This window comes from Ctenopharyngodon idella, chromosome 12, assembly GCF_019924925.1.
Source record: "Ctenopharyngodon idella isolate HZGC_01 chromosome 12, HZGC01, whole genome shotgun sequence".
NCBI classification, from domain to species: Eukaryota; Metazoa; Chordata; class Actinopteri; order Cypriniformes; family Xenocyprididae; genus Ctenopharyngodon; species Ctenopharyngodon idella.
The window spans coordinates 430,339-457,500 of record NC_067231.1 but is presented as its reverse complement, the minus strand read 5'-3'; the positions used below and the strand labels follow the sequence as shown (position 1 = coordinate 457,500).

The following is a 27,162-nucleotide window of genomic DNA, read 5'->3' as shown; positions in this document are numbered from 1 at the left end:
AATGTACAGTAGTTAACGTGTTGTTTATGATTGATGTGCTAGTGTGATCTCTGTCTCTGTTGATCATGTGAAGGTGAAGGAGCTGGAGCTGGAGCTGGACGCCGAGCAGAAGAGACACGGCGAGACGGTGAAGAACCTGCGCAAGAACGAGCGGCGTCTGAAGGAGCTGCTCTTCCAGACGGAGGAGGACCAGAAGAACCAGCAGAGGATGCAGGAGCTGGTGGAGAGACTCCAGATGAAGATGAGAGCCTACAAGAGACAAGTGGAGGAGGCGGTAGGACTGCTGCTTACCCCTGCTGTGTGCTGGTTAGTGCTGCTGTAGACCCGAAACCAGCGGCTCCTTCTGCTCACAGAGTTCCAGCAGAGCCAGAAGGAGCAGCTCTGAACCAGCACTGACCAGCCTGGAGCAGCAGGACGTTTAAGACTTTATCCTCCAGTTTCCAGACAAGGCTTAAGCTAGTCCCAGACTAAAATTCATGTTTGAGCTGTTTTAACTGAAAGAAACTTGCACTGAGATATCTTAACAGATGTCAGTGTCATTGTTTTGTGTCAAGATGCACACCAGTAATGTGTTTTTCTAGTGAACGTTTATAAAAGCGTCTTAAATGTCCTAAATGAACTAAGATCTAATCCTGGCCTAGGCTAAGCCCTGTCTGTGGAACCGGCCCTATAAGGATTATGAATTATGTATAACTCTTATGTGTTGATTTTACTTTTTTATTTGTTTGTCATTTTAAAAACTTTTGTTAATTTCTACATATACTAGCACACATTACAAGAGCTCTGACTTTATATTTCACAATTCTGACTTTACTTCTAATTCTGACTTTATATCACGCAATTCTGACTTTATTTTTCACAATTCTGACTTTATTTCTCATAATTCTGACTTTATTATAATTCTGACTTTATTTCTTATAATTTTGACTTTATTTCTCACAATTCTGACTTTATTTCTCACAATTCTGACTTTATTTCTCATAATTTTGACTTTATTTCTATTAATTCTGATGTTATTTCTCGCAATTCTGACTTTATTTCTCATAATTCTGACTTTATTTCTCGCAATTCTGACTTTATTTCTATTAATTCTGACTTTATTTCTCAAAATTCTGACTTTATTTCTCATAATTCTGACTTTATTATAATTCTGACTTTATTTCTCGCAATTCTGACTTTATTTCTCATAATTCTGACTTTTTATCTCATAATGACAAAAAGTCATAATTATGACAGTTAAAATTATGACATACTAAATCATATTTATGAGATGAGGTCAAAATTGACATATGGTTGTTTATATGATATTCATATTAATGATACATACTAAGTCATAATTATGATGAAAACTTGATTTTTTATGTCATAATAAATACTTTTCATCTCATAAATATGATAAAAAGTCATGACAAACTTGAATTTCTTTCTGACTTTTAACTCATAATTTCAACTTTTTGTTATAATAATGAAGTTGCGAAAATAGGCTTCAGTTCCTTTCAATGTTTTAAACAATAATTATCTATTAACAGTAGTTATTGTTTCAGAAATGAACATAAATTAAAAATGATCAATAGTATATATTTATAAACTATATAACAGTAAATTTTAACAGTAAACAATAATTTTTTATTAAGATCATGAATATAGCCTTTGGTGCTGATACGACAATGAAAATGTAGAAAATGTTGATTGTTAGTTGATGATCCTCATGAATATTAAACTGAACTTTAATCTGAAGTCGACACTGTTTCCCGGATCAGGAGGAGCAGGCCAACGTGAACCTGGCCAAGTACAGGAAGACGGTTCATGAGCTGGACGACGCAGAAGAGCGAGCCGACATCGCCGAGTCTGCGCTCACCAAGATCAGGACCAAGAGCCGCAGCAGCTTCGGCAAGGGCTACTCCTCAGTGAGTGTGTGTTCTGACCCGCGACACGCCACCGTTCTGTGTGCGTTACAGTAACGATCTGCTCGTCTGTGTCTCCCGCAGGGTTACAGCACTCCCTATCCAGGCCTCGTGAGGTCGCCCGGGTCTGTGGGGTCAGAGGGCAGAGGTGAGAAGGTCATGGATGACGACGAGTCCGTCAGCTCTCTCATTCCCACGTACTTGAACTCCATCAAGAAACTGATGATCGATTAGATTTGTCAAACTTCTATCCAGCTTCTTTTTTTCTAAACACATAATCTTTTTCTCACAACACATTTGTGTTCAGTATTACATTTGATATCAAGAAACGGGTACAACTGTTTGTAATGTTGCCGTAATTTTCTTGATTACATGATTTTTATTTTGTAAGGATCGAGTGTTTCATTGATTTTGTCCAAAAGCACATTTATAGCCATTTAAACAGGGCCAGCTTCAGTTATACAAAAACGAGATAAATCAGCATCTGGTTTAATCAAAGTTTACATTCATTTTGACATTTATGGAAGTTTGTTTCTGCCACGGAATAAAAACATTAAAAAGGTAACTGAATTGTGAGTTTATATCTCACAATTTTGAGGGATAATGTCAGAATTCCCGAGATATAAACTCACAAGTCAGAATTGCGAGATAAAAAGTTGAGCTACACTTTATTTTAAGGTGTTCTTGTTACAGTAATAAATTCACAGCATGTACTTACTATATAGGCTACAGGTTAGTTGCATGTAATTATGCATAATTCACTGTTATTACTACAGTAAACACATGTAATATGTGCAACAAAGACACTAAAATAAAGTGTTACCAAAAGCCGTGGCAGAAACCAGATTCCATAGAAATTAGATTGAATATCCTGAATGCATATATGGTACATTCAGCATATACACCGTATTATTATTCCCTTGCTCATGTTTGCATTAGTTTTGTATTTATTGAGATAGCATCTGATGATGACAGCTACATAAATAGAGCAAACAATAAATCCTATTTAGTAAAACATTACATTTAACGTCATTTATATTACAGAAAACGTAATAAATGGATAATATTCAGCAGTTATTCTTCATTTACATCCTTGTTTAATAGAACATGTACATCAGTAATGGAGATCCGCCGAATGCGTAAGCTGGTACCTTGAATGAATTCCAGTTTAAACATCTGAAAAATCATTTAGAAAAGATGTTAACTGACTTTAATATAAAAATAAGCATTGTGCAGAATCATATCAATATATTATCGTTTGGGGGAAACAATATTAATGACTGTTTGAGACTTCTGTATATCTGAACGAATGAACGAACAGGAAATAAAACTGCTCACATGTGATTGAGTTTGTTTGTTCATTGAGTGACAGTGATGTGAACCCTGAGTCCAGTACGGCAGTGTGGAGCTGATATGAATCAAAACAACAGATATGCTGAGCATTTGGGCTTGACTTGTGTAATATACTGTGGACGCTTGTTTCTTCCACGGAATAAAACAATTAAAAAGGTAATTGAGGCTCTTTATCTTGCAGATATGACTTTTTTTGCACAATTCCAAATTTATCTCTCACAATTCTGAGCAAAAAGCCTGAATAGTGAGTTATAAACTCGCAAGACTTTATTTCTTGCAATTGCGAGTTTTTGTCCTGCTATTCTGACTTAATTTCTCGCAATTCTGACTTTTGCAACTGACTTTATATCTTGCAACTCTGACTTTATTTTTTTGCAATTCTGACTTTATTTTTTGCAGTTCTGACTTTATATTTCACAACTCTGACTATATTTTGCAACTCTGAATTTATATCTTGCAATTCTGACTTTTGCAACTCTGAATTTATATGCAATTCTGACTTTATATTTTTGCAACTCTGACTTTATATTTTGCAACTCTAATTTTATATCTTGCAATTCTGACTTTATTTTTTTCGCAATTCCGACTTTTGCAACTCTGACTTTGTATTTTGCAACTCTGAATTTATATGCAATTCTGACTTTATATTTTTGCAACTCTGACTTTGTATTTTGCAACTCTGAATTTGTATGCAATTCTGACTTTATTTTTTTCGCAATTCCGACTTTTGCAACTCTGACTTTGTATTTTGCAACTCTGAATTTATATGCAATTCTGACTTTATATTTTTGCAACTCTGACTTTATATTTTGCAACTCTGATTTTATATCTTGCAATTCTGACTTTATTTTTTTCGCAATTCCGACTTTTGCAACTCTGACTTTGTATTTTGCAACTCTGAATTTATATCTTGCAATTCTGACTATTTTTTTTTCGCAATTCTGACTTTATGTTTTTGCAACTCTTGACTATTGCAACTCTGACTATATTTTGCAACTCTGAATTTATAGTAATTCTGACTTTATTTTTTTCCGCAATTCTGACTTTTGCAATTCTGACTTTGTTTTTGCAACTCTTGACTATTGCAACTCTGACTATATTTTGCAACTCTGAATTTATAGTAATTCTGACTTTATTTTTTTCTGCAATTCTGAGTTTTGCAACTCTGACTTTATATTTTGCAACTCTGACTTTTGCAACTCTGACTATATTTTGCAATTCTGACTTTATATCTCTCAAAACTGACTTTATTTCTCGATATTCTGACTTTATTTCTCGCAATTCTGACATTCTTGCACTTCTGATTTTTCTGGTGCAATTCCAAGATTATATCTCACAATTCTGAGAAAAAAAAGTCAGAACTGCAAGATAAAAACTCACAGTTCTGGCTTTATATCTCGCAATTGCGAGTTTTTGTCATGCAATTCTGACTTTATTTCTTGCAGTTCTGAGTTTATAACTCACAATTATGACTTTCTTTACTCAGAATTATGAGATATAAACTCGGAACTGCAAGAAATAAAGTCAGAATTGCGTCAGAAAAAATTCAGAATTGTGGTATAAAAAGTCGCAATTACCTTTTTTATGTTTTATTCCGTGGTGGATATATATATCTTCCATAAAGTATGTCCTGCATAAGTTGCGTCATGAAATCAACACTTGTTAAAGCATGTTTCTGGTCTTGCTGTGAATGATTCATACATGTTAATATTCCAAAGGACAAAAGTACAAATTCATCAAAGACGTAATGAGCCACTCCACTTCTGAATCCGCTTTCCTTTTCCATGTCCGTTCTGGTAAGTCCCACTTCTTTATAATTCCCCAAACTCTCATCAAATATCCATCACTCTTTTAAATATATCCTCGCATTATGTAAGTTAAATGGGTTGCGGATGCCAGTTGATGTCAGCTGGAAGCGATGGCTTTGATTAGTCACAGAATTAAATCAGTAGCAGCAGCAGCATTTATATATTAGTACTTTTCCATATAGATCAACTCGCTTTGCCTGACAGTCAGTGTTCAACGCTAATGGTCTGATTGCATCAGTAGATACTGACATACACATCGGTTCTCCTGAGTGAAATCCTCAACATATTTACACTTATTCTCTCACACATTTCCCTCAAATTCGTGGGAAGGTCATGGTAGAAACCCTTGGTTCTTTCTCGACCTTCTGCTCAGTTTGAGACGTGATCGTTCTCTTGTTCCGGCTGTAAACCTCAGCAGGTTGATAGAGAGCGTTCTTTCAATCTGTTGAGTCGATCTGCTGCGTTACAGCGATTGAGGGGTCGAGAAGTGTCCGGTGGCGTCAGATCTCCATGTCCGCCGGTCTCTGCTGTCCCGTCCTGTGTTCTTTCACCCACAGCTCTCGGTCTCTGGCGGGATCGACGCTCCGCAGCAGTTTGTCCACCGGCTCTATGGTCTGGATGTGAAACGGCAGGGTGTCATTACTCATGATCTGCATTAAACCTTACGAATGAGTGTGAATGTGACTTACGCCCTGGTTGAACATGTCGGTTTCGTGCCGTAGCGTTGTGTACTGACACAGATGTTGTCTGATCATCTCCACACGCTCCACCTCCAGCCGCTCAAGCTCCTGAGGAAAACACAGACATACAAAGGCCATTTTTCAATTGAAATGATGTATTAGGTTGCCTAACTTAACCATTTGATACAGTTTATTTGTGTGCATTCATGTTGGTGCATTTTAAGCTGCCCCTATGATTCTTTTAAAGGTTTCTAATGTTGTTTTGAGTCTCACATGCATCCAAGGTCAAAAAGCACTAATTTTCTCATAATGTCCAGTCTTACCAGGCTGCTGGTGACCATCTCTTCAAACCACTTGGACTGGGACTGATTGTAGAGGTCGACGCATCGCATCAGGTCGTCTCCTGAGGTCACAGAGCACGAGTTACACATGCTGTACTGACACATCGTCAAGGTTACGACACACATTTTTCAAAATAACTGGCATTGGCTGAAATAAAACTTTGCCCGTGTCATACTAGAATTATTACACTTCTCTTTAACAGCATTACCGCAGTGTGACACTAGATGTCATCAAACACAAACTTAAACTCTAGAAAGAATGTCTGTGTTCAGAATAGAACGCTTGCTTACTACTAACTGCACAGTATATACTTTATATGTGGCATACAATTCTTTAAATAGTATGTGAAACTGTAGCCACTGTTATTCTAAAGATAAACGCTTTAAACTGTATTATGAAGAAAAGGCTCTTTATGGAAGTGTAAAGTGTTCCATCAGGCGCTTCAGATATAGAAGCTTTTAGGGGTTCCATCATGGGATCATTTTATGGATATAGTTTTAATTAGTTTGAACTCTTTTTTTATTTTAATTCCATTTTTATGAATTAAGCAGCTTGTAAACATACTTTATCACTAGAAAAATTGAAATAACTTAAACATAAAAGTGTTAATGCAATCATTCAAGACATTTCTCATTCGCACAAGTTGAGTCGAGAACCCATAGATTTGTTGTTATTTTGAATTATATAAATACATCTTGTCATTCGATCGATTGATTTCATCTTTGGCCTTCAGGTTTCTCCTGGTGTTAGTATATCATCTGATAACTGCGTATTTTACTAGGATTCGTCTCGGATGTCGCAGACGTGACTGAGATACGCAGTTGAAAGGTTCGGTGTGTCACTGACCTGCCTGTGTGGATTTCCGGCGCGCTTTCTTGATGTCCTCCTCGATCTTACTGTTGAGTTTGATCTCCAGCTGATGGGTTTTCAACTCTAGATCCTTCTGCCGATCTGAAAGAGCTTTACGTGCCTTATAAAGCATGCGAGATATGAGAGATGATGAGTTTTATTCATACTGCATCTACAGATGTTCAGAGACATCTGGCACTGCATGTTGAGATCCAGATGCTCTTGAATAAATTATACCTGTCATTCTACAACGATGTGGATGGTTAAGGAACTTCAAAGATATATCTTTTCCCAACAGCAGCATATTAAAATCTAAACAAATTTAAATCATTCGTTCTTTACATTACGCTGTTTCTTCAAGGGTTCACTTTTGTTGTACACTGAAAAACTCTTAGAAATTGCTAGCAAAGTTCACAAATAATTACAAAGAAGATAGCAAGAAACATTGTGAGAAATAAATTTAGAATTCCGAGAAGTAAACTCAGAATTGCAAGTTATAAACTTGGAATTGCGAGATAAAAACTGGGAATTTTGAGGAAATAAACTCAGAATTGCAAGAAACTCGTAATTTAGAGAAATAAACTCGGAATAATACATAATACAATAAACTCGGATGCAAGATATAAAAGGAATTGCTAGATATAAACTCAAAATTGCAAGAAATAAACTCATTTGAGAGATATAAACTCAGAATTATGAGATATAAACTCGGAATTTCAAGAAATAAACTCAAAATTGCAATATATAAAGTCAGAATTGCAATATATAGTTGGAATTGCGAGATATAAAGTCATAATTTCGAGAAATAAACTCAGAATTGTGGGACATAAAGTCGGAAATTGTGAGAAAGTTGTAATTGCAAGATATAAATTCGGAAATGTGATATATAAAGTCAGAATTCTGAGAAATAAAGTCTGAATTGTGAGAAATAAAGTCAGAATTGCAAGTTCTAAACTTGGAATTGTGAGATAAACTGGGAATTTTGAGAAATAAACTCAGAATTGTGGGATATAAAGTCGGAATTGTGAGAAATAAAGTTGGAATTGTGTTATAAACTTGGAATTGCAAGAAATAAAGTTGGAATTGTAAGTTATAAACTCGGAATTGCGAGGAATAAAGTCGGAATTGTGAGTTATAAACTCTGAATTGCAAGATACAAAGTCAGAATTGCAATATATAGTCGGAATTGCGAGATATAAAGTCATAATTTTGAGAAATAAATTCAGAATTGTGGGACAAAGTCAGAAGTTGTGAGAAATAAAGTCGGAATTGCAAGTTCTAAACTTGGAATTGTGAAATAAACTGGGAATTTTGAGAAATAAACTTGGAATTGCAAGAAATAAAGTCGGAATTGTAATTTATAAACTTTAAATTGCGAGAAATAAATTTGGGATTATAATTTATAAACTCGGAATTGCGAGGAATAAAGTCAGAATTGTGAAAACTTGGAATTATGAGATAAAAAGACGCAATTTACAACTTACAAAATTGATTACAAAATTTAAACAAAATTGTACCAAATTTGCAGGTGCATATTTAAAGTTGTCATGCTGCGACTGATCACAAGAACCAGTGGTGTTTATCGGACTGGCCCTGATGCGAATGAGTAAACGATGACGGTTTGCATTATTGACGCACTGGCCCTTTAAAAGATGGAGACCAGATGAATTGTTTTGTTCAGTAAATGTTCTCTGAGAAGCTCATTGTTGTGAAGGTCATGAGATTATTAATAGAAACCCATTGGGCTCCAGAGACGGAAATGGTCCACTCCTTCAGAAAACATGGAGGACTTTTAATAATGCATGAGAAAAATCCCTGTAACTTCAGAAGAGCTGAGCGAATCGACTAAATATGGCCACATATTCATTCACATGGAGATATGAAGACTAAAATCACCTTCTCCACAGCAGCGTATCGGCTGGCCAGCTGCTTCCTGAGATCCGACATGTGATGGTCAAACTTTTTCATGTCTTTTTTGAAGTTTTCCCGAAATGTCAGCAGAGGTTTTTCCACTTCACTCTGAAGCTGAAGAGGTTTCAGACAGGAACCGTATTAGAGACAGCTAAAGATAGCCAGGCAAGAAACTGAACCCTCTTTGTGTCGTCTCAGTATTAGTCTGTGTTAGTGATGTACTGTATATACTGTAGTTGAACACTGTTGTGTGTGTAACATCTGCTCTCATATTCATCAGAGAGCAAAACATTCCTTCAGTCCAGCTGTGAGTTCAGACCCGGGAAACTCTCATAACGTGTTCGAATCTTTCTATTGCAACAGCTTACCTTCGAGGAGAATTTGAGATGAACTTCTGCCTCGTCTGCCAGACTTTTCTTCAGCTGAGCCCAAGCTTCGCCAAGCGTGCTGAGAGAAAAACAAAAACAAATAAATTATATATATATATATATATATATACACACCCCTGTGAAAAATACACCGATATGATATTAACACTGTACTGGAAGGGTTTATGGACTGAGTTAAGCTATATAGTTTATTTTTTATAACTCTTCTAGATCTTTTTCTTCAGACAGTTGCATATGAATGCTGAAGTTGTGCACATAATCTGAGGGTTTGAGCCTCATTCCAGAGATGTTTGGGATGTTTGGGCCGAGCCGCTCTCCGTTCGGACCGCCGCACTGATTCAAAGGAGCACCTCGAGTTAAAGACGTGGTGGAATCTGACAATCAATCTAAACTTTAGCCAAGTCGAATCTACAAGAATAAAATATCTATTCTTTTCTTTCTCACTGTTAGTAAGAGAAGATAATTCTGTATGAATCCATATGAATACATCTGATTTCTGATGCATCCAGGAGGGCGATATAGCTATTATAAATAAATATATTTTTCAGTATTTTGACTTTTTCATTCAATATATATCTTAATATCTATTTTTAATGTACCAGTGGAGCCATTATTTTAGTTTAAAACATTGGGTATAAAGGTATATGTTTTAGTTTAAAAATTGGGCATTTATATATATATATATATATCAGTCTGTAAGATTTGTAATGTTTTTGAAAGAGTCTCTTCTGCTCACCAAGGCTGCACTTATAGTCATAAATGCAGTAAAAATAGTGAAATATTATTTCAAGGTAAAACAGCTGTTTTCTATGTGAATATATAGTAAAGTGTAATTTATTCCTGTGGTCAAAGCTGAATTTTCAGCATCATTACTCCAGTCTTCAGTGTCACATGATCCTTCAGAAATCATTCTGATATGATGATTTGCTGCTCAAGAAACATTTCTGATTATTATCAATGTTGAAAACAGTCATATTTTTGTGAAAACCGTCATACATTTTATTTTTCAGGATTCTTTGATGAATAGAAAGCTCTTCACTGTCACTTTTGATCAATTTAATGCGTCCTTGATGAATTAAAGAAATAATTTCTTTTTAAAAACATCTTACCTGACCCAAAATGTTTGTATATACAACATTATATATAGATATAGACCATTTTTAATATGTTTAAAAATGCCATTCCCTATTGTAAAAAACATGCGCATTGACTTCACAGTCATGCAATGCCAAAAATGCAAAGCCAAAAGGTCACGACCTGCAACTCTGCAACAATGATGTCTGCATGGCAGCCACACAAGCGGTAAATTCAGGAATAAACAAGAGGTTGTGAGCGCAGACGTAGGAGCCGGCCAAAAAAACAATGGTCATTACAAGGGACAACACAACGGGGTTTGAGAGGCAGAAGAATGGCAGGATTGTGCCGTCCGTCTGTGGCGCGGGGTGGGCGGCCCTCGGTGACACGCTCGGCATTGTGTACGAAACAATTATCATTCTCTATCAGACTGACACGCCTGCTGAAAAATCACTGGCACTTGTGCTGAGCGCTTGATACCAAACCCTGAAAGACTGCAAACTTACAGGAGAAGACGCTTGATGCACTTATAGAAATAGTTCACCCAAAAATAATCATTCTGTCATTATTTACACTCCAACCCTTTCTTCTGTGGAACATGACGATATTTTGAAGAATATTTTTAAACTGAAAGTCCATAAAAACACTGAGATGCTTTTCAAAATCTTCTTTTGAGGAAGAACGAATGTCATTCAGGTTTGGAATGACATGAGAGAGAATAAATGATGACTGAACTCATTTTCAGATGAGAAAAGCGAGTGTTTGTGCCGTTGTTTAGGCTGGATGGACGTACCCTTCCTCCTGCGCCGCCAGCGGGATCTGCGAGAGCTTCGACAGGCTCTTGGCGTACTCCTCCTCGATCTTGATCCTGTCGACATAAATGAATGTATTAAAGTTGTGCTACACTGAACTGCTTACATGACACACATACAGCAAGCATGAGCGCAGATGTCAAATCCTGACATTCACACGAAGGTCATTTCCTTCCCAGACTCGGAGTGAAATGTTTCTCCGCAGGGATGAGGACGCGTAACATTAGCCTTACACACATTACTGCTGAATCCAAACATCTGCACAAACATTATCGAAAAAACTAAAGCGTTTAAGACCATATCAGAGACTCAGTCATTCAATCATTCATTTTTCTCCTTTCTAAAAAGACACTAGAAATACAGGAAATGAGCTACAGGAAATTGCATGTGTTGCGTTGTTATGCTGTTATGTTTTTGGTAACAGAAACGACGCACAGAAAGAACAGATGCCATATTAAGATATTAAGACATAATATCACCATTAGAGACATTGCAATAGTAACCATAACTGCTGTTTGTTGTACCGTAGTGACCACTATCATGGTTAGATCAGTGTAAATAACTTTCTGCACAACTAACAACAGTTTTGCTATGAAACATACAGTAGTCGCCTAATTCACTTGTTTTTCACAGTTTTTTCGTCCTCAACAGCTGTTCCTCTCTCAGTCTGAGATGACAATCTGAAGTTTACCTCTCCCGCACAAACTCGGCCATCTCTTTCTGCATCTGCTTTCCCTTCAGCTGTTTTTGCAGCAGAACCTCAAATCCTGAGACGGTGGAGCTTCCCTGCGGGTCCTTTCTGTCCGCCTGGATGGACAGACAAAACACAAGGGAGGATTGATGTGCACAGGAGCGTGAGAAGGTGGCAGGTTTGTTGGGAACAAGGATTTGTTTGGATACTCACAAGCCAAACCAGATTACTACAGATGTTTTGTGAAATTCATTCTGTTAAATAGTATAAGAATGTGTCGTGCACGCTGACGGGGTGTTTGTGAGGCTTTCTGAAACTATGCAACCAAATCTTTGTGGTTTTTCATAGACGTTCTTACCCAAAAATAATCGCAGTAGCTCCACTCATCTGGTTTGAGCAGCTGCTGTTCAGACATGTGCAGAAGAGGGAACGTCACACAGTTGATCTACAGAGGGAAGAGAAAGAAACCATCAGGGACTGAAGAACAGAACGACGCGTCCAGAAACTGACAAACTTACAAAACTTATTCAGAAGGTCATTATGCACATGGACCAAAGCTTTAGGAGAACATGCTCTGAGCTAACAATCAGAAATGCATCCGTCTCCAGTAAATGATGAGCATTAGCTTAAGTCCGGTATAATGGGCATCATTAACAGCTAATTTGGGCAAATAAACAAGGGAACAGTCAGCAATTCTAACCCATAAACACAATCATCCATGCAATCATCCAAATGTAAACTGTACAACAGTTAGTTCAGGCACATAAATTTGATTGTGAACATGAATTCTGTTTGTGCATTTCAGACAGTCAGTTTGTGTATTAGATATTAGATTGTTTACACCTGTAGGTGGCGACAAATGAGTGAATGATTGAATCATTAATTCAACCAATTTGTTCAGCAACACTGATTCATTCAGGAACGAAACAGACGACTGACTTTATAAGTGGGTCATTGAATCGTTCATTCAACCAATTTGTTCAACAACACTGATTCATTCAGGAACAAAACAGGTGACTTTATGAGTGAGTCATTGAATCGTTCATTCAACCAATTTGTTCAACAACACTGATTCATTCAGGAACAAAACAGGCGACTTTATGAATGAGTCATTGAATCGTTCATTCAACCAATTTGTTCAGCAACACTGATTTATTCAGGAACGAAACAGACAACTGACTTTATGAGTGAGTCATTGAATCGTTCATTCAACCAATTTGTTCAACAACACTGATTCATTCAGGAACGAAACAGACGACTGACTTTATGAGTGAGTCATTGAATCGTTCATTCAACCAATTTGTTCAACAACACTGATTCATTCAGGAACAAAACAGGTGACTTTATGAGTGAGTCATTGAATCGTTCACTCAACCAATTTGTTCAACAACACTGATTCACTTAGGAACGAAACAGACGACTGACTTTATGAGTGAATCATTGAATCGTTCGTTCAACCAATTGATTCAACAACACTGATTCATTCAGGAACGAAACAGACGACTGACTTTATGAGTGAGTCATTGAATCGTTCGTTCAACCAATTGGTTCAACAACACTGATTCATTCAGGAACGAAACAGACGACTGACTTTATGAGTGCTGTGGATTCGTTTATGAAAAGCACCTGATATTGTGACTAAAATGTAAGTTACTCAATAATAACTTGATTATTCACATGCTGTACTTGATTTTATCTGTTTTTGGTTGGAGGAAGTTAGTGACATCAGCCGTAAAGGAAGTGGAAAAAACTTGTTATATTTTGATTACAAATTAAGTTTTTTTCTTAATGAATTGTGCCAATAAGAACCATGAACGTTCTGTATATAAAGACAGTAAATACTGAGTATGTAATTATTTGTTGCTTGGCTGTGATGTTGTACTTTCGGTGTGAATGCAGAATCACGCAAAAGGTTTTGTATTTGGTAGAAATACTATTTTACAGGCATATTTTTGTTATACCTTCTTAATTTATTTTGATAAAAGGGTAAAAGCTGGTCATGTGATGTCAACATGGTTGCAATTATGTGTGATAAAACAGTTTTTTCCTTAGCCACTGTAGTCTCGTGAGTGTACATCATCTATAATATTTGTTTATTTAGGTGTAAAACTATTAAGTGGAAAAATGTTTGTGCACGTTTATGAGTTAAAGCAATAAACTGCATGTAATTATAAAGCAGAAGCGTCGTGTGCGATCTGTGTCTGTACTGTTACTGTAAACAGACTCAGTAAGCGGTGACTGTTCGAGCGATAGTGTTTCAGAGAAACAGCTGTTTAGAAATTACAGTCGAGCCTGACCAGCTGTGAATGGACTTTAAACACAGAAGCAGTATTCACAAACCTACTGACCATCTCATAATTGATGCTTATGAAGGTTTAGACCAGATAATTGACTTCAGATTATTTGTTTGTTTGTTTATTCATGTATTTATTTATTTATTCTTCTAGTTTTCTTCAATTGCTATTTGAATGGCACATACAGTGGTTGCAAAACATATTTGGACACTTAAACCACACATACTGTCTAAGGGGCCGTTTACACAACACCGTTTTCAACTAAAAACAGATTTTTTAAAAGCGTTTTAGTTGTTCATTTACACGACAACACCATTTTGGGGCCTGAAAACACAAACTTTTGAAAATGTGTTTCAAAGTGCACGTTTTTGAAAACAATACCGTTATCGTCTCCATGTAAACTACAAAAACAGTGACGTCATGTGTTATGTGTGTTACGTGTTCAGTCTATAGGCGCGTAGTGTTTCTTTACAAAATGACATCGCCATCTACTGGCCTGGCAGCAGAATACAGTGATTTTAGTCGTTATTGAGGATCCGTGTGAACGGGGATCGTTTTGACAAAGGTGCCATCTGTACGTGAAAAACGGAAAAGAAAAGTCTTTAGTATATCGCTGTCGTGTAAATGTACCAATGTGTCATTAACTTTTTTGTTTTCATTAAGTTTAAGCTGAAGTACTAAAATAAAATACATTAAATAAACTTAATAAACTCAAATTTAATCAAAACTATATAGACATATTTTGACTAAAATAAAAATGTAAACAGAAAAAAAATTATATATATATATATATATATATATATATATATACAGTTTCAAGAAAAAATATGTGAACCACTTGCAGAATTTGTGAAAATGTGAATAATTTTAACAAAATAAGAGAGATCATACAAAATGCATGTTATTTTTTATTTAGTACTGTCCTGAGTAAGATATTTTACATAAAAGATGTTTACATATAATCCAAAAGACAAACATATAGCTGAATTTATTAAAATAACCCCACTCATAAGTTTGTGAACCATTGATTCTTAATACTGTGTGTGGTTACCTGGATGATCTACGACTGTTTGTTTGTTTTGTGATGGTTGTTCATGAGTCTCTTGTTTGTTCTGAGCAGTTAAACTGAGCTCTGTTCTTCAGAAAAACCCTCCAGCTCCTGCAGATTCTTCAGTTTTCCAGCATCTTTTGCATATTTGAACCCTTTCCAGCAGTGACTGAATGATCTTGAGATCCGTCTTTTCACACTGAGGACAACTGAGGGACTCAAACACAACTATTAAAAAAGGTTCAAACATTCACTGATGCTCCAGAAGGAAACACGATGCATTAAGAGTCGGGGGGTGAAAACTTTTGAACAGGATGATAATGTCCAAATTTTTCTTATTTCGCTTGAATATCATTTTTTTTCATTTAGTACTGCCCTTCAGAAGCAACAGAAGATACCTACATGTTTCCCGGAGATAAATTATGTACAATTTACCTCGATCTTCAAATTCAAAAAGTTTTCACCCCCCGACTCTTAATGCATCATGTTTCCTTCTGGAGCATCAGTGAATGTTTGAACCTTTTTTAATAGTTGTGTTTGAGTCCCTCAGTTGTCCTCAGTGTGAAAACATGGATCTCAAAATCATTCAGTCACTGCTGGAAAGGGTTCAAATATGCAAAGAATCCTTGAAATCTGAAGAATTTTTGGGACCTGGAGGATTTTTCTGAAGATCAGAGCTCAGTTTAACTGCTCAGAACAAACAAGAGACTCATGAACAACCATCACACAACAAACACACAGTCGTGGATCATCCAGGTAACCACACACAGTGTTAAGAATCAATGGTTCACAAACTTGTGAATGGGGTTATTTTAATAAATTCAGCTGTTTTTTTTGTCTTGTGGATTATATGTAAACATCTTTTATGTAAAATATCTTACTCAGGACAGTACTAAATAAAAAATAACATGCATTTTGTATGATCTCTCTTATTTTGTTAAAATTATTCACATTTTCACAGATTTTGCAAGTGGTTCACATACTTCTTGCAACTGTATATATATATATATATATATATACACACATATATTCATCCTGGGAACATGTTCATAGTTAATGTGATGAACTACACAGAAAGTACAGTAAAGCACAGATCCTTTTTTCAGTACTTGTAACCTCATCTTCACCTGCGACACATTCAGCTCTTGCAGTACAGATCTGCCCTGCTCCTCCCTATCAGCATTTTCCATCTGCGCTCCAAATTACAGCCATACTTCATAGACGCGAAGCGGTCTGACGCTGCCAGCCGCGAGAGGAATGTCTCATGCTGACGTGTGCATTGGTGGCAAATGAAAATTTCCCTTTGGTTGTCAGCAGTGTGCTCAGAGCAGCACCACCATGTTGCCTAATATTTCATTTCAGCTCAGTATTCACATTATGCCAAATGAGGAAATGCACAGAACTGCCCTCATACTGCAACCATTGTCTCACTTCTGGTTTATCTGCGACTGGTTTTTTCTGGATAAATGCAAGTATGTGCATTGACTGGTTGCACAACCATCTTAAGTTCCTCAGGATCCTCACACTAATCCTTCTGTGAGAACAAGTCTTCAGCATGTGTTGCATTGCTCCTCATGAAGGTAATAAAGTCTGAATAAAGCAGGTCTGCGTCACTGATCTGCTCTCAACATACTTCCAAGTTATTTGAAAGGAAGTTCTCTGGATGGAAATGTGTGTTTAAATGAAGATCTGAGCTTTCTGAGGACCTGAAGACAACGTTAGGGCCTTAAAGTAATTCTTCTATCAGCTTTCACTATTTGCTTAACTGAACAGAAAGAGAAAGACAAGCTATCGTCTGAGAGTGTAAACGGCATCGTCGTCTCTTCTAGTTACTCTCAAAATAACAGATCTTTCCGTCACGTTTTTTTGACAATTTACTTAATTCCATTGAGTGCGATGGGTTTAAATTTGTAAAAAGGAAGTTCACTTAGATGCATCTTCAGCAGTGCAAAAGTGGATTTTGTTGATGCCGATTTCATTTGATTGACGGCCCTTTAGTGTCTTATTATTCCAATTGAATTTATTGATTAAATGTAAGAATTTGACATAAAGTATATGATGGATATCTAATAAGGTTAGATTCAGACGAGCCAAAACAATCGAAGGTACAAAAACACATTCAGAAAAACATTGTCTACTTTTCGTTATCGACAAAATATATCGAGATATCATTTTCTGTCAATATCGCAGTGCTTTTGTACAGTGTTGCACAGCTGATGGAAGCCACTTTCATCTTCATCACATCTATAACAAAATGAATTTAAATTCATATAAGACTAGATGTTTTTTTTCATGTAATTACATGCTGTTCCTTTATCTAAATCAGTTCATTGAAATTACATGTCAAGCTCGAGTTGATCTTTGGCTGTCCTCTCAGTTTGTGTTCAAAGCGAACTGAAAACACTGAATAACGGTGTGTTCACTAACTAACCCTCGGTGAAAGCATCTTTTGTGTGTCTGGTATGCTGGAAGAACTTCACTTCATCTTAAGCCTGCGTGAAGGATCTGACGGGCGGCGCGGGTCACTTCATTCCTCTTTTGTCTGCTAGTGGAATGTGTTGGTGAAACGGCAGATGAAGAACTAAAAGCTAACAGTAATTCAGAAGAAGTCAGAGATGATTTGCGCTGCTGAAAATAATCACCTGTTCAAAGTGAACTTTCCGTTTGTGCCAGTTATTATACACTTTTAACTACAACTCAACTGCTGAAATAACACACACTGAACACATCTGGAGTAGAAACAATTTTCACTCAGGAAGTGCACGTGAATTTCACAAACAATTACTGTAATTCAATTAAATTGAATTAAATGTGAAATTTTGAAGTAGAAAAACTGAAATAGTATTTTCTTGTAAAATGTTTACAACTTCAACAAATACTTTTTTTACAGTGCAGATACTAAATTAATTAAAAACTAGTAATAAGTTAAATAACCAAAGGTTTTGCAATCATAATCCTAATTCTGACAATCATAATAAGGTGGATGTCGGTGTAACAAATCAGAGTTTCACAACCACAACAATTCAGCGTCATTCATAACTTTATAGGTAACAAAAATATTCTAAGAATGTTTTGTTAAAGTTCCCATTAAAGGTGCAATATGTAAGATTTTTGCAGTAAAATATCCAAAAGCCACTAGGCCAGTGTTATATATTTTGTTCACTTGAGTACTTACAATATCCCAAATGTTTCCAACTATTTGTAAATCTTGAGAAAATTGCAATTTTAACCAAGGCTCCGGGACGTGTGAGGAGTCGCCTGTCGACTCCGTCATACCCGCGTTACCCTCGGTTTCCGGTTTGTTTTGTAGAAACCATGGAAACACCAAAGACGCTTTAATATATTACATGTTTTAATAGACAAGGGAACAACTGTTTTGATATATTTATAGACAGAAAACTGATTGTTATATAGCTCAACACGTTTAGTCTTATTGTTTAAATCTAATTTTCTTGATTTGTTGCGAGTACCATGCTTTACCACGCCTCAGAGAAAAACACTATTTTGTGAAGTAGCTAACATAGCATAATCAGATGCAGCTTTATTTTTAGTAACAGTAATACAGCATTTTCTCCATCATACAATACATTTTAAAATTAATTACATGCCATTTATCAACACAAGCCATCCAGCATTTAATGATATTGTAAAATCGATCTATCTTACTGCAGTGTGTAACAGTGTCTCACAGCAGCCGCCGAGTGAATGCACAGAGTAACGTTATAACATCATTTTCAACACTCTCAAATGTATCTAATATGATAAACAGAGCTGTGTTACCTCATACTCATGACCCGAAAAGCGGAAGCAGCGCCGGCGACTGTGGCATAATAAAAGTTTGGCTGCTGTTCTGCTTCATACTACAGTAACGTTAATAATCGCTTCCATGAACATGATTTATTCCCGAGTCCTATCTCGATAATTTTCAACCAGCTGTGATGTGAAGACCACATTTCCCAAGATTCCGTGCTCAAACTTGCCGTCATCAAGCTACGCCTTTGTTTTGAATAGGCCTCTTGCGACCTCTAAAATGTTATTTCTGAATGTTCTCTTTTTAAAAATGTTTTAAAAACGTTTATTCTTGGTTATGTGAACGTTTAGAGAACATTCCATTGTATCATTCTTCAAACATTATGGGAACGTTACTTTTGTATGTTCTCTGAACGTTCTGAAACAAGTAGAAACATTTAAAAAACGTCAAATTAAAACGCTTCATGAACGATGTATAAATAATGTTTTTGTGCTAACGTTTTGAGAACATTATTAAAGACCAGATAACTCTGATCGAACGTTCTATTAATGTTACTGGAAGAATGTTTGTTCATAACTTTGAGAGAACCTTGTTGGCTTGCAGTAAGTAAAAGCAACTTTCGCAATCTAAGTTCTGTATCAACATTAGATTTGTGTGTTACAGTTGAAGTTGTTAAAGTCCTGATAACTCTTGTGAACAGCTCTTTGTTAGGGCTAGTGATGATAAATGCTTCAGACGGTGATTCACGTCTGAGAGCCTGGATAATACTCGTCTGTCCAGATAATGAAATAATAAATCTTTTACAGTTTGTTCATTCAAGAACATTTCTGTCTGTATTGCATCTCATGGACAAACTTAGTCATTCTCTGCAAACTGATAAATTGAGGAAGTCCACTAATAGTTCTGTGTCAAACGAGGTTCAGAGCTACTTGTAATCGAGTAACTTCCAGTAATGTTTATATAACATTTGTTCAAAGTTATCTGTTAAATGGAACCTATAATGTCCCTTTCACAAGATGTAATATAAGTCTCTGGTGTCTCCGGAATGTGTCTGTGAAGTTTCAGCTCAAAATCCCCCACAGATCATTTATTATAGCTTGTCAAATTTGCCCCTATTTGGGTGTGAGCAAAAACACGCCGTTTTTGTGTGTGTCCCTTTAAATGCAAATGAGCTGCTGCTCCCGCCCCCTTTCCAGAAGAGGGCGGAGCTTTAACGGCTCACGCTTCGGTCGCTCAACAACAACAAAGCTGGAGAATCTCACGCAGACAAAATGACGACGGTGTTCAGCCTTACATTGTTCAAACCGGAGTCGACACTGATGGAGAGACTCAGGAAGAAGTTACAACTTTTAGACGTTTCTGAATGGTTAGTGGATAAATTTATGTAGTTGCTGTGGAGTTTATTCAACTCATCCACTAGCATGTGCCGTTTTAATCTTTTGGAGCGTACCTGTTTGCCAAACAGATCCATACACATCAGGATAACCAGGACAGGATTTATGATTGCTATCAAATACTGTGAATGATCATATATTTTTTTTCCAAAATATCGCTCGGACAGAAACGCTCATTTTTTAGCAATCGAGCTCGTCAGGGTCAACTTCAGGCTATCCAAGCTAACGAGGCTCTAAATAGTGTTCAGTGCTCGTCTGTGCAGCCAACCACAGAACAGTTAAGCATGCTTTGCTCCAACTTTTGCCATGGCGTTAGAACTGGTACACCGTTTTCGTTTGCAAAAACAAAATGGCGGCGCCGTGGGTGGAAACGTGCAGATTAAGGGGCGGTAATATTATAATAAGAGCCTCTTCCTACAAGGGGAAATCTGAGCGGCTCATTTTTTCATATGCTTGCAGAGAAAGGTTTGACAAAACAAAGTTACTGGGTTGTCCTTTTCCACGTTTTCTGGGTTGGTAGATGCACCGGGGACCCGATTATAGAACTTAAACATGGAAAAAGTCAGATTTTCATGGTATGTCCCCTTTAACATCCAGAAATAACATTTTTAAAACTTCATAGGAATGTTTGCAAAACATTCTTAGAACATACTTTTGTCAGCTGGGATTTTCCTATATGTTAGTATAATGCAATGCATTTGTCTGTTGAGTCACAGACGTGACGCCTAACCGCAGTCAAGCACTATATCAGCTCAGAAAACACTGATCATCTCTCTCATTCTGGCATCATGAATCTGCGGCGCCGCCTCTGTTACCATGGCAGCTGAGCATGTGGCGTCTTTGTTGTCTGTTTTGCACAAAGACATTGATTACAACAGTAACTACTACAATAACTCAAACCGGACACTGGAAAGCCTCCTTCCTTCCCCTGTGGGATGATGTTTCATCATCGATCTGCAATGAGCTCTTAGGTGTGTGTGTGTGTGTGTGTGTGTGTGTTTGTGTTGCACAATACAGATGCAACTATGATAATATCAAAATATCTTCTCCTCCCTCTTGCAGCATCTCTTCTCTTCTCTGATGACGAGGGCGGGGCAACCTGTCACTCATATTAGATCCACCAATAGCAAACCACAACCATCCAATCAATTCCCCACTGACAAAATCAAGCCCCGCCCTACATTTGTTCTTGTTCCTGAAGCGTTTCACTCTTGTTTTGTTTTCATTGTTATAGCACGCACCAATGATTCGTTCACAATAACAGCAGGAACATGCATTATGAAAATAAATAAGTTCATTTGGATTTCCTGTTTGCTTGAAACGCACTGTGAATTTCCCACAGTTTTGTTGTGATTCAGTTTAATCTACAGGCGTGAACATACACACACACACACACACACACACACACACACACACACAACATCTGCCATACTCACAGTTACTGTGGATTCACACTCCTGCTTCCTGACGGGTGACGTAGAGCCGGGACTCTGAGAGAAGAGAGAAAACTGAGCGTCAGACATGCTGTGGATGTTGTGAAGCTGTTTCTCTCTGTAAGCTGTCATCTCGAGGATGAGGAGGAGCGAGGGAGGATGAGAGAGCGGAAACAAAAGTCCCTTCCTTCTCTTCGCTTCCATAGATGATTTCTGCTGCATCTTTAGTAAATGCTCAGGTGAAGTGTGTCATTGCAACATGTTTTCCCAAACACTCCCCCTTTATTATTGGTCGGAGGAACTGATAGTCCCGCCCCCAAACTCACGCCATTGGTTGAGCTGATGTTGCTGTGTTGAGAGCAGCACAGGCGTTTTCAGATCAACCTACGAATGGCTTGATAATCATATGCACAAAAACATTCAAACAACAATCTCTGAAAATCACTGGAGAAACAGGAAAATGCTGATATTTCACAGAGATACACTACTGCTCAAACACTTGAGGTTTAAAAAGAAATTAAGGCAAATTAAGTGATCAGATCATCCTGAAAAGTGCTGGTTTTATTTGAGTAGTTTCCAGGTGGATTAATAACACTTCAGATCAGAGTTTGGAGGATTACTTTATGATCCCTCCAAACACATACAGTATTAGTCATGTGCTGAATCATCACCGAATCAATATGCGTTCAGTTTAACTAGTTCATAGAGTCTCAGCTTGAATCTCCAGTGAATGTTGTTTTAATGCCAGTGATATAGATTGAAATAGAGCATATGTCTGCAGTCCAGAGGAATGTGTTAAATGAATAAACGAGCAACCGGCCGTACCTGTTGATCTGTGCTGGCCTTACGCACGACTGCATTCGACTGTTCGGTCTGATGCAACGGGCTGCCATTAGCATGAAATCCATTCACTGCAGGAGGAAACGTGAGAGGAGTTTGATTCAGAAGATCTTTTCCTCTCGCAAGGTCATTTAACAAAGCAAAGACAAAGAACATCCGTTTGTAATGAAAGAAATTCACTGCCTTTGTGTTCAGAATCAATGCAAGTCTGAGTTTTTCAGCTGAATACAGTGAGTTTGTCACAAAGCAGATTTCAGACAACAGTGTCTTAAAAGAATGATTCTCTCAAAAATGAACAAATAAAAAAAACACAGACGTCAAACCTGATGCAGTTTATTTAAAAAAAAAAATTTTTTTTAAGGATATTTAAGATTCACTATTAGTTGTAAGCTATATGTGTTTGAATCACTAAAAACTGGTTGTGTATGATGTTGAATCACTGAAAAGAGTCGGCTCATAAGAGTCAGTTGATCAGGAATCGGAATACATTGGTTTTGTATGTTGTTGAATCACTAAAAAGAATCACCTCATAAGAGTCATTCATTCAGGAATCAGACTATACTGATTGTGTATGTTTTGAATCACTAAAAGAATCAGATCATAAGAGTCATTTGTTCAGGAATCAGTCTTCACTGGCGTGTATGTTTTGAATAACTGAAAAAAAAAAATAGGCTCATAAGAGTTATTCCTTTAGGAATTGGACTACACTAGTTTTTATGTTGTTGAATCATTGAAAAGAATCACCTCATAAGAGTCATTCATTCAGGAATTGGATTACACTGGTTGTGTATGTTTTGAATCACTAAAAGAATCAGCTCATAAGATTCATTTGTTCAGGAATCAGTTTTCACTGGTGTGTATGTTTTGAATCACTTAAAAGAATCGACTCATTCGTTCAGGAATCAGATTACACTGGGCTGTGTTTCTCAAAAGCATCGTGAGCTAAGTTTAACGTAGAGACCATTGGTGGTCAGTCATTCAGGGATCGGAATAGACTGGTTGTGTGTGTTGTTGAATGAAAAATTAAGTTTTGAATCACCTCATAAGAGTCATATGTTCAGGAATCAGACTACACAGGTTGTGTTTGTTTTTGAATCACTGAAAAGAATCGACTTAAAAAGCGTAATTCGTTCAGGAATCAGACTAAACTGGTTGTGTATGTTGATGAATCACTAAAAAGAATCGGCTCATAAGAGTCATTTGTTTAGGAATCGGACTACACTGGTTGTGCATGATTTGAATCACTAAAAGAATCAGCTCATAAGATTCATTTGTTCAGGAATCGGTCTTCACTGGTGTGTATGTTTTGAAAAACTGAAAAGAATCAGATCATAAGAGTTATTCATTTAGGAATTGGACTACACTGGTTTTGAATCACTGAAAAGAATCGACTCATTCATTCAATAATCAGACTATATTGGGCAGTGTTTCTCAAAAGCATCGTGAGCTAAGTTGAATGTAGAGACCATTGGGGGTCGATCGTTCAGGAATCAGAAAACACTGGTTGTGGATGTTGTTAAATGAAAAAAGAAGTTTTGAATCACCTCATAAGAGTCATTTGTTCAGGAATCAGACTACACAGGTTGTGTATGTTGATGAATCACTAAAAAGAATCGTCTCATAAGAGTCATTCATTTAGGAATCGGACTACACTGATTGTGTATGTTTTGAATCACTAAAAGAATCACATCATAAGAGTCATTTGTTCAGGAATCAGACTACACAGGTTGTGTATGTTGATGAATCACTAAAAAGAATCGTCTCATAAGAGTCATTCATTTAGGAATCGGACTACACTGATTGTGTATGTTTTGAATCACTAAAAGAATCACATCATAAGAGTCAATTGTTCAGGAATCAGACTAAAATGGTTGTGTATGTCTTGAATCACTAAAAAGAATCTCGTGTGGCTCATTTAAGGGAGTGTAGGATCTTTCTGAGTGATGGAGCTTGTAATGAGACGAGCTTTATGCTCAGATGAACATGTCTACTGTTTCCTTCCTCAGTCCATGTGCAATGACACTCATTTCTCTTGAGCCGGGTCATAATTTCATTTGCTCTATGGCGTTCCGTCCACATGCTGGACACTATTATGCTGTCCATCTGTCACTGATATGTGCTGGTAGACATTGTAAAATGCTGATAGCCAGTGCAAATCAAATCAAGAGTACTAAAGCGAGCACAGTTTGGCTCTCAGGACGGAGGTGGGGACAGTAGATGCTCCATTAGGTAATCTGTGGATGGATTGAGGAGGAAAAGCTTTGGGACAAGTGTTGAACTACAATGATCTGTAATGGGGTCCAAAAGTCTGAGAGTCTGGGATTCACTTAAACCTGGAAATACAGAAAGTTTTAAGGTGAAAAAGGTCAAATGCAGCTAGAATGAAACTGTCCCAAGCTCTTTCCAGTGAAGCGGTTGACCTAGATCTCTCCCGTACGCCTGAGGTGAATCATTAACTCGACTCAGTTCAACTGTTCAGCAGATTGAGCACAAGCTGTGAAGCCTAGATGACTGTGTATCTCACACTCCTTTCTGCTGATCTGTTAACAATACTGAACAAGTTTATAGTGAATCACTCTCTTTGTTTGTCACAATCTCAGCATGTGGAACTGATTTATATCTGTCCTACTAATTCCCATTGACTTAAGTGCACTTTGTTTTCTGATTGGCTACAAAAACCCAACTGGGAACGTTCTCAGAAGTTTAATAGAACATTCATTCAAAGTTATCTGGTCTTTAAAAATGTTCTCAAAACGTTACCACAAAAACATTACTTATACATCGTTCATGGAATGTTTTTCTGAAACGTTTTAGTTGGATGTTTGTCAAGGGTTTTTTTAAATGCTACTACTTGTTTCAGAGAACATTCAAAAGTTGAAACATTCAGTGTTTGCAACATGATAAAATGGAATGTTCCCTTAATAATGTTAGTATAACTAAGAAAAAACATTTTTAGAACTTTTAAAAAACTGGTTCAGGATCAGTTTGATACCTGTAGGCACTGAGTTCTTGTGTTTGACAGGTGTTCTCGGGGTTCCAGGGGTGCTGGACGGCCTTTCCCATGTTGTCTCTGAAAAACACGAGCAGAATCAAACCATCCTGTTAATTCCATCTTCTGTAGAGCAGGTAACGCTCAGTAAGCGTAACAGTGGTGATAACTTAATGCACAATGCTCTCACAGTGGCGTATCAGACACAGTTCAATTCAAACCAGTTTCAGTAATGATCCACACAGATCGACACTTAAAACCTGTTTTGAACAAGTATAAATGTCTTTCTTGTGTCTTTTTTGGTTTAAGGGCATAATTTTATTTGCACTGAATCAAATCATACATAGTTTACTGTAGTTGTTACTGTATTTTTTTATATTATAGAAATATATTATATATTATTATTGTTAACCAGAACACCCTAGTAACCACAACCACATAACAACATCCTAGCAACCACCCAGAACACCCTAGCAACCACCCAGAACACCCTAACAACCACCCAGAATATCCAACCGCATAGCAACATCCTAGCAACCACCCAGAATACCCAATCACATAGCAACAACCTAGCAACCACTCACAACACCCAACCACACAGCAACATCCTAGCAACCACCTAGAATACCCAACCGCATTGCAACATCCTAGCAACCACCCGGAATACCCTAACAACCACTCAGAATAACCCAACCACACAGCAACATCCTAGCAACCACCCAGAACACCCTAACAACTATCCAGAATACCCAACCGCATAGCAACATCCTAGCAACCATCCAGAATACCCAACCACATAGCAACATCCTAGCAACCACCCAGAACACCCTAACAACTATCCAGAATACCCAACCGCATAGCAACATCCTAGCAACCACTCACAACACCCAACCGCATTGCAACATCCTAGCAACCACCCGGAATACCCTAACAACCACGCAGAATACCCAACCGCATAGCAACATCCTAGCAACCACTCAGAATAACCCAACCACACAGCAACATCCTAGCAACCACCCAGAACACCCTAACAACAACCCAGAATACCCAACCACATAGCAACATCATAGCAACCACCCAGAACACCCTAACAACAACCCAGAATACCCAACCACACAGCAACATCATAGCAACCACCCAGAACACCCTAACAACTATCCAGAATACCCAACCGCATAGCAACATCCTAGCAACCACTCAGAATAACCCAACCACACAGCAACATCCTAGCAACCACCCAGAACACCCTAACAACAACCCAGAATACCCAACCGCATAGCAACATCCTAGCAACCACTCAGAATAACCCACCCACACAGCAACATCCTAGCAACCACCCAGAACACCCTAACAACAACCCAGAATACCCAACCGCATAGCAACATCCTAGCAACCATCCAGAATACCCAACCACATAGCAACATCCTAGCAACCACCCAGAACACCGTAACAACAACCCAGAATACCCAACCACATAGCAACATCCTAACAACCACCCAGAACACCCTAACAACAACCCAGAATACCCAACTGCATAGCAACATCCTAGCAACCACTCAGAACTCCCTAACAACAACCCAGAATACCCAACCACATAGCA

General features: G+C 37.4%; 2 protein-coding genes across 3 annotated transcripts in view; one reads left to right on the top strand and one right to left on the bottom strand.

Annotated features, from left to right (window-relative positions):
* The window catches only part of LOC127523485 (myosin-16), a 53,677-nt gene extending 50,429 nt beyond the window's left edge, over nt 1–3,248 (top strand). Inside the window, exons 22-24 of the mRNA XM_051914234.1 lie at nt 74–274; nt 1,761–1,907; nt 1,989–3,248. Of these exons, the coding sequence (XP_051770194.1) occupies nt 74–274; nt 1,761–1,907; nt 1,989–2,138 (498 nt within the window). The 3' untranslated portion in view covers nt 2,139–3,248. The remainder of the gene's footprint in view (nt 1–73; nt 275–1,760; nt 1,908–1,988) is intronic.
* gas7b (growth arrest-specific 7b) overlaps nt 2,246–27,162 on the bottom strand; it is a 38,194-nt gene continuing 13,277 nt past the window's right edge. Inside the window, exons 3-14 of one of the 2 annotated variants that reach the window (XM_051914235.1) lie at nt 25,566–25,643; nt 22,559–22,644; nt 21,737–21,790; nt 12,172–12,258; nt 11,814–11,929; nt 11,104–11,178; nt 9,216–9,294; nt 8,833–8,961; nt 6,934–7,057; nt 6,069–6,148; nt 5,755–5,853; nt 2,246–5,679 (exon numbers count right to left, since the gene is read on the bottom strand). In XM_051914235.1, coding sequence (XP_051770195.1) covers nt 5,566–5,679; nt 5,755–5,853; nt 6,069–6,148; nt 6,934–7,057; nt 8,833–8,961; nt 9,216–9,294; nt 11,104–11,178; nt 11,814–11,929; nt 12,172–12,258; nt 21,737–21,790; nt 22,559–22,644; nt 25,566–25,643 — 1,121 coding nt within the window. In that variant the 3' untranslated portion in view covers nt 2,246–5,565. The remainder of the gene's footprint in view (nt 5,680–5,754; nt 5,854–6,068; nt 6,149–6,933; nt 7,058–8,832; nt 8,962–9,215; nt 9,295–11,103; nt 11,179–11,813; nt 11,930–12,171; nt 12,259–21,736; nt 21,791–22,558; nt 22,645–25,565; nt 25,644–27,162) is intronic. The other variant, XM_051914236.1, reaches the window with a different exon arrangement.